Source organism: Lissotriton vulgaris, chromosome 12 (assembly GCF_964263255.1).
Source record: "Lissotriton vulgaris chromosome 12, aLisVul1.2, whole genome shotgun sequence".
NCBI classification, from domain to species: Eukaryota; Metazoa; Chordata; class Amphibia; order Caudata; family Salamandridae; genus Lissotriton; species Lissotriton vulgaris.
In genome coordinates this window covers 460,788,778-460,801,797 of record NC_141700.1, presented here as the reverse complement: position 1 = coordinate 460,801,797, position 13,020 = coordinate 460,788,778, and the positions used below count along the sequence as shown (strand labels likewise).

At 45.7% G+C, this 13,020-nt stretch overlaps 1 protein-coding gene across 1 annotated transcript in view; it reads left to right on the top strand.

Moving 5' to 3' along the window:
• LOC147676777 (uncharacterized) overlaps window positions 1-12,310 on the top strand; it is a 471,331-nt gene extending 459,021 nt beyond the window's left edge. Inside the window, exon 5 of the mRNA XM_086945210.1 lies at window positions 10,360-12,310. Coding sequence (XP_086801336.1) covers window positions 10,360-11,051 — 692 coding nt within the window. The 3' untranslated portion in view covers window positions 11,052-12,310. The remainder of the gene's footprint in view (window positions 1-10,359) is intronic.
• The last annotated feature ends 710 nt before the right edge of the window (window positions 12,311-13,020 follow it).

The window sequence follows — 13,020 nt, the reverse complement described above, 5'->3', positions numbered from 1 at the left end:
CACTGAGGGGCTGGGCCTAATCGATGTCTGGAGGCATGCACATCCCACGACACAGCAATATACGTACCACTCAACAGTGCATAATAGTCTGTCCAGGATAGACTACTTTCTGATGATAAACACGACCCTGCACAATGTTACGGAGGTAGATATCAGACCCAGGGGTATCTGGGATCACTCTCCAATAATGCTGACATTCTCCAATAGACAGAAGTCGCGCCGGAGAATATACCCTATCTATCAAGGGTACCTACACATTCCTAAAATAATAAAGGAGCTACGTACGGCCACAAGACACCTCTTTAATGAAAATGTGGCATCGGTCAGCTCGCCCTCATTGGTATGGGAAGCTTATAAGACAGTTCTCAGAGGACAAGCAATAGCTTCTAGCACGGGATATAAGCGGGAGAAACAGAAAGAACTCTCAGAGCTAGAAATAGCACTGCAGGCAGCCACTACAGAACACTCGGCAGACCCCACACCGGACACAGCCCACACAACAACAATATAAAGCGCATCTACAGGAAAAGAAGGAAGCTAACATACTGGCGACCAAGCATACATTTTTTGATGTGGGAGACAAAGCGGGTAGGCTGCTGACGTGGCTGGATAAGCGTGAGTCAGGTGCTAAAGGAATACGATATATTAGAAAGACAGACGGACATCTCACGACAGACCCTGAAGACATAGTAGATACACTGGCTTATCACTTCCGGGAAGTTTACACGCCGACGTTAGAGATAACAGAGGACAAAGTGAGGGACTTCCTAGGGAATATAGAGATGCCAACTCTCACGCAGGAGGCAGCCCAAGACTTGGAGGCACAATTTATGACTGAAGAATTGCATTTGGCAATTAGGGTGCTGCAGTCAGGCAAGGCGCTGGGACCCAACGGGATCCTGATCGAGTGGTACAAACAAATGTCGGACACCATTGACCCACCTCTACTGGCAATGTATAACGAAAGCTCAGAGATGGGTGAACTGCCGCTAGACCAACGAATAGCGACAATAGTTGCGATCCCAAAAACCGGGCAAGCCCCCATCTGAATGTACCTCCTGCGGCCCTAGATCACGATTGAACGTGGAGGCAAAGATCTTAGCTAAACTCTTAGCTAATAGATTAATGACACACCTGCCTCAACTAATACACCCAGACTAATCGGGCTTCATACCTAATAGGAACACGACACTCAACCTCCGACGCTTACACGGAGTACTAGCGAAGGCATCATCACTAGTGGAACCGGCAGTGGTACAGTCCTTAGACGTGAAGATGGCCTTCGATATGGTAGACTGGAGGTATCTTTTTGTCGTCCTGCCGCGTCTGGGGTTTGGCCCTAAATTCTGTGTGTGGGTGTGACTACTTTATACAAAACCTGTGGCTCATGTCATAGCTAACGGCCATATGTCTGGCGAGATCCCATTGGCGAGGGGGACACGTCAGGGTTGCCCCCTGTCGACACTCCTATCGCACTGGTCCTGAAGCCCCTGGCAACACTGATCAGAGGGACCCCATTGCTAAAAGGTATTCAGTGGAGGGAAGGATGGGAGGATCGCCTCTCCCTTTATGCTGACGACATCTTGGTGCATCTAACAGACCCTGACCATTCGATACCAAAGCTACTCAACATACTTCGGCAAGATGTCGGGGTACATGATAAATTGGTCAAAGTCGGTTCTATATGTCCTGCAGGGACCTGCGCCACGCCTTCCTCCCGATTGCTTGCTAGTAACAATCAATGACAGCTTTAAGTACCTTGGCATACATATACCAAAAGATCGGATTGAGTTTTTCTCCAGAAACCTGGCACCCCCCCTGGAGAGATTGTGTAGGGACGTGAAACATTTCGCATCCCTGCCTCTCACACTACTGGGCAAAGCGGCATTATACAAGATGATGGCCCTGCCCCGGTTCCTTTATGCTCTGGAAAATACGCTGTTTCCCGTCCCGCCCCGATACTTTAAACAAGTAGTGGCACAGGTGTCCACACTTCTTTGGGGCCAACACCCGGCAAGAGTAGAGCAAGCAAAACTATACAGAGGCTGGTATGATGGTGGGATAGCACTCCCTGACCTACAGTTGTATTATTGGGCGGTGCACCATAAGGGCATCAACCAGTGGATCCACGCACCTCATGACAATCCAGCGTACAGGGCAGATAGAGCCCAACTGGGCACAAATAATGTGCTGGCGGTCTTGTATAATAAAGGGCAGGTAATGACAATTGAGGGCCCTACAAAACACACGGCCATGCTATGGCATACAGCACAAACACGGTTGGGATGGAGAGGGGTCATCACTAAACTTACTCCACTGTGGGACACAAAAAAACTGGGACAGTTGAGAAAAAGTAGGGTCTTTGACTTGTAGGACAATATCAGCATCTCTACAGTAGGCGACCTATGGGAACTGGGGACCGTTATACCATTTACACAACTACAACTCCAATACGATTTGGACAACACCGAGAATTACAGATACTTGCAAATAAGACACGCAGTGCTAGCGGCGATACCGAAAGATACCGAGGTCCCAGATGCAGCCCCGCTGGAGGACCGTTTGCTTACTGACTACTTGCAAAAAAGGGCCACGTCCTTTACATACAGAAAACTACTAAATAATCTGCCAGACCTGATGATTACATTACGGGGTAGATGGGTAGCAGAGGTTGGAGACATTGATGACTCGGAATGGCAAGAAGCGCTGACATCACCCAGAGAGGTGAGGATCTCTGCGAGGCTCTGGTTGGTACAACTCAAGATCCTGCACCGGGTATACTACGCAGGGCTACATTACACAAAATGCACAGGGCGCAACACCCATACTACCTTAGAGGATGCGGAGAAGAGGGTTCTTTTATACACACAGTGTGGGACTGTGCTGCTATAACAGACTATTGGCGCAAGGTGTTGCGTACTATCTCACAAGCGATAGGGGTGTCACTCCTTCCTGAACAGCGTAGATGCCTGCTCAACATATGGGAGCCAAAGGACCTTACACGGCACGGGAAAACATGCGTCACATTGGGGCTCATGGTTGCAAAACGGAATATTGCGCATAGGTGGGGGGCATTGGAGGTGCCAACCTTGGCGGCCTGGAGCAGAGACATGGGCCTGATCATTGGCACAGAACGAATAGTATATGCTAATCGGAAGAGCCCCCGTAAATGGTCCAAAATATGGGCGGCCTGAAATGCCTATCGAGGGGACATATGTGACCCAATACCAGACTCTGAGAGCGACAACACAGACGAGGAGTAAGGATGAGGGGATGGGCTTGAGGGGTTGGACACTGATGAAAGGGTCACTGCGGAAAGTGTGGTTGGCTATTACCTACATAACAATAGTATATCTGAATGTATAACCTGATTACGCTAAATGCTTCTCTGTATATTGTCATAACTGCTGATTGAATGGATGAAAATAATAAAAACAGTTAAAAAAAAAATCCCTATTGCATGTTGAGTCCCCCAGAGTTCCGCCCTCACTTCCGGGTCGGAAGTCGACTCGGCATTCTAGTGTGCAGACTCGGCCCTATATCGGCCCATGCTGCAGCGGGCACACTAAAGGCAAGCCCGACTGCGCCCGTCCACGCCAGTTCGTCGCCAGACATGCTGCCAATCTTGACAAAATGGGGTACACCTATGCCAGGAATGAATTGCTAGCAATCAGGATGCGGGTTAGCAGGTGTAAGCAATCTGGTCTGGGTGGTTTAGAGGGTCCTTTCGGCTGCAAATGCTGTGGCTTCATGTCTGTCATCTCAGCAACACCTCGCAGCCGCCACCCCCCCAATAAAAACACTACCATTTTTCACTTAAACTGCAGCTCCCTAGCCAAACACTTTGCCAACATCCATGATCTTCTGGAAGCAGAGTCCCCGACGTCCTGTTCCTCATGGAGACCTGGCTCTCGGAGGACATGGTCGCTGACCCAGGGCTAGCACTCCCGGAGGGCTATAACATCTACACCCTGAATAGGGAAACGAGAGGCGGGGTTATTTTTAAAACCGGCTACCTCTGCACCTTCATAAAGCAGCCTGTCGCTGACTGCGAATGTGCTCGTTCTAAAATCAACCTTAATCCTAACTACACTATGACAGTCTTACTTGTTTATCGACCGCCGGGTCCATCAAAAGTCTTTAGGGAAGCTCTTATCGAGACAGTCAGTGCTCTTGGGGTTAATGCCTCAAATTTTACAGTCACAGGAGATCTTAACTTGCACTTGGATAATCACTCTGACTCCAATGTGGCTAATTTTGTGGCCTTTCTCGCAGCTTGTCAGCTCATTCAATGGGTCCCAGGACCAACACATTTGGCTGGCCACCTGTTGGACCCAGTCTTGACAAATATACCTTCCCTTACTGTCCGACCCCCTGTCCCAATGGGATGGTCCGATCACTATCTGGTCCCCATGTCCATTCAGGGCATCGCGCCAGCGCGTAATTTAGACAAAACACACTCCTTTCCTACTGCTGCCGGTAGTGCTAGTTAAGCATTAAGATCTGACAGTTGGTTTACAGCCTGAATGGTTAGGTTGACACAGAGTGTCCCACTCTGTTTTGCCCTGAGCCGCTGTGTGTCCTGTTCTGTGCAGCCGTGGCCTTATTGATGATCCAAATACATCTACTTGTAGTTAGAATAGGGCTTCATAGATGAGCACCAAGTACTATATTTGTCCATCTAGCACGTACTATATTTGTCCTTTTAGCACATACATTACAATATATGTCTTTTTTATAAGAATCATATAATCATACATTTGTGAGTACATTCCCTGAGCATGCAGTCCTGTTTGGTATGGAGTGACACAGAAACGCTATATCTCAGTTGATGAGCTATGTTTCCCCTTTGGCAAGGTTTTAGCCTATTTGAACGAATATCACTGTATTGATAGATGTTTACCGTGGGACTAGTCTAAGATGGCCGCCATTTACAGCATTGCACCCTGCCAGCGCGTGGTGTGTGCGCTGAAACTACTAAAAATCATCCCTTCACTAATCCAGCGATTTAGACTGTAGGCGCTTATTATGTCAGTGCAATTTCATTACAGTGGCACTGGCATTAACCTTCACCAGCTTCGGTCCCCAAGTATTTTGTACCTTTTCAACATGGCCGCCACCTTCTGCAACAGTGTCACGTGACCGTTTGCAGGGGGCGTAGGCTGCTGCAGGCTATTACAGCGAGAGGCAGAAAGATTGTGGAGGAGACGAAGTGCTAACAAGGCGACATCACGGTGAGGGGTATCACAGCAGATTGAGTGAGACTGGGGCGTGTGACCCTCGTTTCGAGCCCGCAGCCGCACATTGGGCAGGGAGAGGGTTTGGCCCTCCATAAAACGTTGGGTATCGCTTTACGATATTTGAGGGCTGTTTACCCTAAGAGTAAGGTTGCTTGACTTTCCCTTTTGAGCTTATATAGGCGACGGTCAGAGGCTATTACCAAAGCCCCTTCTTTGTTATACTTGAAGTAGTACGAATGTTCAGTATGGTTGTGTGCTCCTGCGCTGCACTTTTTGAATTCGTAGCAGAATTAACAATACAGTATGTATGGATGGTTCCAGCTCGAGGAATTGAAAGTGTGTTCTTTTAGCCTCCCAACAATGAGACAGGCTTGTAATTTCTCTATACAGGTGTAAAAATGTTGTTTGTTTATACCATCAGAAAGCTTAAAGCTAAGTGAAGGCGAGAACTCACGTTTGGAGTACTCCTGCATTCTTTTCAACCCCTGGGCGGCTGGTATGAGCAACTAGACTGACTCTGGGTAAACAATGGTTGTATATGACCCACTATACATACGGCTAGCAATAGGTTTGTTTACATGCTTTTAACTGGTTTTATGCACCTGTTTTCCTTGGCAGTTAACACAGAACCAGTGTCCAAGAGTGGAGTGGCAGCATATAGTACAGCCCTGATGAAACTGCTAAAATTGATATGGCAGTGAAACATGCCGGCATTGGCAATAGGTAATGGTATGCATGAATAGCTACCAGCCTTTTTATATGTGCAGCATACACTCATTTCCCTATGAATAAAGTTGGTTAAGGGAACTGGATGCTGTGTTTTATGCACTTTTTTATGTTGTGTGTTTATCACTAGCAGATGCCTCTTCTTTCCACTATTTGTTACACGTTTTTTGGTTGTTTGTTTTGGACACTTTCTTTCTACTTTCTTTGAGAATCAAGTGACTACCGATGATGAGACAGGGGCTTGTCTGGAAATGACATACCAGTTACCCCTTTGGTGGTGTTTCCGTGAGGTGTCACTTGTTTCTCGCACATTTTTTCTAAGCAGAATTTGGTCCAACATTGTTGGTGTGGATATCTGTTATTGACCTAGAAGGGTCAGAGTAATTGTTGTTCTGTGTATCTGTCAAGGAGGATGGGCCTTTTTTAACGTAAACTTAGGCGTAGTACAGTGAATTGTCCCCTCATAAATTGCAGAGGACAGGAATAGGTATCAGTACATATAGACTGCTCCATTCTTTCAGTCACCGATACATGTTGACGTCCGTTGGACAGGGTCTTTTGTTGTAGGCCCATAAACTGACCTGGAACCAATTCCTAGCCCACCTCTCCGCTACCACCCCAGTTATGCCGGCTGACCCTAATGAGGCTAACTTGGCCTTTATCAATTGGATTAACCAGCCGTTGGTTAGCCTGAATCCAGCTAAGTTGTCCATGAATCGCAAATCAAAATCCAATTCATGGTACAATAGTAAACTAGCTCAACTGCGCAAAATCTGTAAAAGGCTGGGGAGAATCTGGAGAAGGGTTTTTGACCCGGCCTCTAAGGATTGCTACCGGGTAGCCGTAAGAAGTTATCACAGGGCCATCCAAGTCGAGCACGCAGCATTCTATGCTCAGCAAATCAGCAAGAGTACCAACCCGGCAAAGAGTATCTTTTCGATAGTCTCCTGCCTTAAAACTCAGAAAGGTGCCGCAGGCCCACTGATCACCTCTGATCAGCAGTGTGAAGAGCTCGTCACCTTCTTTGTTAGGAAGATAGAAGACATTTATAAGTCCTTCCCTATGGACCAAGCCGGCCCTCTTGAGGTATCTTGCAACCACATTAATGACATATTAGAGGCTTTTCAACCGATCCCTCTGGATCAATTACTAGCAATCAAGTCAGGCTCTCCAGCCGATCCACTGAAACCTGACCAATTTAGGAAAATTCTATCTACTATCTTACCTCCCTTAAGACAGGTGATCAATGGGTCTCTCAATACAGCGGTCGTGCCTATAGCTTGGAAACAGGCCAGGGTGATACTGCTGCTTAAAAAACCCACCTTAGACCCCAAAAAGCCTGAAAACTTTTGGCCGATCTCCCTGTTACCTTGGGCCGCAAAGATCATGGCTGCTTACGTCAACTCCCTCCTCACGGACTACCTGAACTCCAACAACATATTAGACCCTTCCCAAAATGGCTTTTGCCCTGGCCACAGCACAGATTCTGCGCTCCTGGCTGTGACAGAACATCTTTTTACAGCTTTGGATGCAGGGCAGACGTGAGCACTGATCCTTCTGGATCTCAGTGCCTCGTTTGATAAAGTGTCCCACGCCATTCTGTTGTGACGACTGGAGGAGGCTGGAATTGTAGGCTCAGCCCTGAAGTGGCACGCCTCGTTCCTTGCTGATAGGAGGTTTCAGGTGATAGCCCCCCCTTCACCTCTGACATCTTTGCCATCAAGCAAGGGGTGCCACAGGTCTTCTCCCTGAGCCCTCTGCTTTTTAACCTTTACGTACAACCTCTGGCTGTAGTAGCGATGAGCAGAGGGCTGACCATGGTCTACTCCGCTGATGACACACAGCTGGTGGTGGCTCTCTTGAACGACTCTAAGCAGGACGCTCTTAAGTTTCATAGTGATCTTGCAGCAGTCACCGAGTGGATGACCACGGACTGTCTCCAACTTAATGCCAACAAGTCGGAGGTGTTGTTGGGGAAAGACCATGGTCAATGGAGTGAGCTCTGGTGGCCCAAGAACCTAGGCATTGCCCCCTACCCCAAGCAGGCAGTGAAGAACTTAGGCGTTTGGATGGATTCATCCCTCAATTTCCAGACCCAAACTAAAAAGGTGGCTGGAACCTGTTTTGGGCTGTTGCGAGGGCTCAACCCCATCCTGTGCTTCTTTGATGCCCCTACCAGGCAGATCATCATTCAGGCCTTGATTACGTCTGGACTTGATTACACCAGTTCACTGTATCTGGGGGCTAACAAGACAGAAATACATAGGCTACAGAGGATACAGAATGTGGCCGCAAGATCTCTCCTCTGTTTGCACAGAGCTTGCTCTGTGAGAAACGTCATTCACCGTCTCCACTGGCTGCCTGTGGCCAGGCGGATTGAGGTCAAGGCTCTCTATATAGCCTTCAAAGCCCTGAAATCTGCCTCTCCTGGTATTTTGGGCAACCTGCTTTTACCTTATGTCCCCCATCGCCAGCTCCATTCCATGGGACAACACCTGGTAGTGGTTCCCCAGGTTAGGAGGGTTCGCACCGGAGGTCGCTCTTTCCGGAACAGAGCTGTCATCCTTTGGAAAATGCTGCCTGCCCACATTCATGGGCTTAACAATTACCTAGAATTTAGGAAAGCCTTAAAAAACGTTCTCTTTCCCATTCCGTAGGCCTTCCCTCGGGCCCCTTCCTGATCTTGTCCACCTCACTGCTGTCAACGCTAGGACGCCTCTTTGCTGGGGCAGCTGTCGCGCTTTACAAGTCTATTAACCTTAAGATTTCCATTTAGAATAGAACAGTCCATTCAGCACTTTTGTTCAAGTCCATGTACTATCATATCTGGTTAGCGGTAATGCCTTTCTCCATGACCTCCCAGACTCCACACTGGCATCCCTTAGGTCCACCATAACCAGCACTACACATGTCATCCAGAGCCTGAAAAAATATGATCACATCATCCCCATCCTTATGGAACTCAATTGTCTCCCCTTACTTGCCCACGCCTTCTTCAAAACCAGCAGCATAATTTACAAAGCCATCAAGACCAGTGCACCCACTTATCCTGCAGACAAGCTCATCATCTCTGATCGTTTGCGACCCACCCAGAGCTATCACACCCACAGACTACAGACTAAGAAGCGTAAGAAATAAAAACAAGACAACATGCATTTTCAGCTATGCACTCAGGACCTGGGACAACATCTACCCCCTGTATTAATGTGGTCTGCCTAAACGTTGCTCCAATTCACGCAAGAGTTGAAGACTCACCTGCTTCCTTTCCATATTGCTCATTTACTTTAAGTTTGCCTTTGACCACGTACAGTCCTCGACTGCTTTTTGGCCAGGTTTGCACTATAACCATACCATATACATGCGTGCCAACATACCGAAACCAGCAGTAACAATTACAGTCACATGAGCAAACCCTGGCTGACCATTTAATAAAGAGTGTGTAGATCTCTCCATCCACCCAAAGATCTACAATGTGGGTATCGTCCAGGGTGTGTAAAGTACCACATTTTGGAGGATCAGAGGGGATTGGGCCAGAGACTGACTGGAAAAATATACAGACATCTCTCCAATTTCATGGATTCATTGGTAAATTCCTCCTCCGAACTAAATCCTATCCATACTCTGGCACTTTCAGTCCTATTCATCCCATGATAAATTCAAGACTACACATGCCAGAACATTAAGAAATCCCCAGCCGGTATGAACTAGCCATTGAAGGACTTCAGAGCTCTGAGTATATTAGGCACTAGGCCTGAGAGAGTACTGATCTTGTGGTGCCAGGCTTTGGGGCGCTGGTCTTTTTTTATGCCAGGCACAGAAAGCAGTAGTCAACTCTTGATGTCAGGCCCAGAGGGCATCCACTCTCCCCTGGTACCATGCATAGAGGGCAGCAGTCCTCGTTGAGTGCCAGGCTAAGGGAGCAGCATCCTATCTTGGTGACATCAGTTTCTCTCTAAAACGTTTTAAATCTGATGACAGTTCTCCAGAGCCTACAGATTTCTATATACATTTTATGGCACAAATAACCATTTAGTTAAACAGCATTTCTAACATGTCAAAATAGGGTTCTGCTATGTATTACTGTACGTCTTGTCAGTAATGGGTTTTATGTCCAAATCTGGCTATACAACTCAGTCCTGACCTGTTGCTTCCCTGCTGTCACATTTTCAGGAACACACAGCTCTACCAATGAACCCAACCAAAATGTTCAGATTCTTTAAACACAAAGCTGTACCTAAAACAAACAGCCTCACTGATTTCACAACATATGCGTATTATAGCTCATGTTTCTTCTATAAGTAAACTAGTCAGACCAGAAATGAGAAATAAATATTTATCTAACCTTGTTTAATTTTTGGAAGGTATTTTTTTGACTATTCTCTTCATTTTGCAGGTTATGGAACAGTCAGCGGACAGGGTGAAGAAGATTATATCATTGATACTCAATATGAAGTGGCGGATACAACTTTATCAGACAGTGCCACAGTGATGATGGCACGCAGTTATGAAAAAGGGACTCACACCGGGAGCCAGCTGTGGTTAGAAAATCAAAAAATGAGAGGAGAAGAAACTACTCAATGTGAAAATGGTTTTATGGATCTAGCACACCAGAATTTTAACCAGGAACCTCCTTTACTGCAACCCTTTGAAGCAAATAATTATGTTAGTAATGTGTGTCATCCAGGCTCTTTTACATGTAACCCAAACGTAGAAAAAAACTTAAGGGTATACTCACATGCCAAATGTGAGAACCCGTTCATTAAGAAGCAACACATTTTTAAGCAAAAAAGAGTAAACATAGAAGTAAGACAATTCCAATGCACTGAATGTGGGAAAAGCTTCAGAAAGAAGGACAATCTCTTTGTGCACAAGAGAATACACACAGGAGAAAGACCTTATCATTGTACTATCTGTGAGAAGAACTTTAGTCAGAAGGGAATCCTTGATAGACACTTGATAACTCATGTGGGAGAAAGGCCATACCAATGCAATCAATGTGAGAAAACATTCAAGCAATATAGAACTCTTATTGTGCACCAGAAAATCCACACCCATCCAAAATACAGATCATCTTCCCAGACGTAAATTGGAAATAAGACTGTTCTAGCTTAAATATTTTATGGATCGCAGCTCATCAATAGCTTTGCCTCTGGTTTTAATCCCACAACCTGGATTGTCAAAGACGCCTTTTCATTTATGGCTGTGAAAATCTCTTCTAATTACCTCAGTGCGGACTACACTAGTATACTCTGAAGTCATATCACAAGAAAATGAGAAGAAATGACAATATCAAAAGTGGGTATGCAAAAGCCTATACACAGATTAGGATGTCTATGTCAAACAATGTACTATGGAAAGGAAGATCAGCAAGAAATACTGCTGGCATTTTATTGTAGAGTTATTGTCAAAATAGAAATTCAAACTGTTCATAGATTTGCTTTACTCCTTACTGTTAATATGTTTCACCATTTTGCGTGGCTGCTAATATTATAGCCATTCTTGTTTTATTATTAATAATTTTGTCCCCATCATGTTGCAGTATTTCTTTGTAAATTCGATAGGCATAAAGAAATCCTATACTCTGTGTCTAAAAGAACAAAATAGCTGCTACTATAGCAACCAGGAAAAACCTGTGTTTCTTCGTTGGCAGTTGGTTTTATTGGGCCTGAGCCAAAAAGATTGTTCTTGAATATATGTGATTTACTCATGAATATTCATGAATAATTGTAAGGAACTTTGGGTAAACTACAGTCTTCTCTTTTGTTTCGGGTGTCTTGAAAAAACAGTAGGTCAAAAACTTCTTGGTCTGCTATGATAATGTTTTTGTGAAGTCAGTGCGAAAATCCTGTTGACCATCATCACATAGGAATGGAGTGCCAAATTAGTAAAAGCACACATATACACACAATGAAAAGTGGTGGTGGTGTTGATTGCTTGGCATTTGTAGTTTAGATCTTGGTGCTTGGCTGACAAACATTTGAATTTATCTTTTGTTGTGAAATAAAAATATATGGTGGTGCCGCCTGTAAACTACCATCAGCCCTGGCTGAAAGAGGACCGCTTAGGCTTCCGCCAACCATTATTTTCCTAATACTGACTGGACAAGGGCAGCCTGCTTAATTGTCACAAACACAAATTACGACCTTCTGTTGATGTTAAGGTTCCTAAGATGTTGGTTAATAGTGGCACTAAAAAGCTGGTGTAAGTCCTTGAATCTGTTTCATAGGAATTTGTTATTCATGTGTTCTAATGGTTAATCCTTGATATGCTGAGACAGCAAAATGTGTTTCTGTTACTTAATTGAAACTCTTGAGCATGAGTAAATCCCACCGTGTGGCCCTATCAATGATTCACTTTGGTATGGGAGAAACTTGCTTAATGAACAGATGGTTTGGACAAATGTTTTTTGCAAAGCTGAGCATCCACACCGCTTGAAACCTATGTATTACATACAAACATGTTACCAGAGAGTTTGTTTTCCCTTCCTGAAAGACCGTAACAGAATTAGAGACCTCTAAACACGAGGGAATACCTGAGGCCTGCATTTCCGCACAAGAGCTACTTATAACAAATACATATGTATTTATATGTATTCATTATGGGCATGCAGGTGTAGAAATGAATACTCCAGCCTTTGGCCATGCTGTCCATCCACTACTCCTTTAGTCATTTACAGCAACAGCCCTGTAAGTTTTGGGTCTGGAGCCTGACATTTCCATTGACCCTTGGTTCAGTACTGCCCCTTGAATGCAGGAACACTGTGTACTGGTCTTGGCCTTAACAGGCAATGCATCATAGCCTTTGACCATCTCCAACAGGCTCTGCATTTATGGCTGGACCAGCCTTCAAAGACCTAAGGGAATGGCTGTTGATCGTGGCCATCGCCTCTTCGGTGTATGTGCGGTCATGCACTGCACATACCCACAGCGAATACTGGGCATAGCCTTCAGTCATGCCAGGCCCTGCAGTGACAGCATGGTGTGCACACATCATTTAGTTATGCCCATCAGGCTATGGGCATCAGTAATGGCATTAAATCATGTGCAAGCCCAGT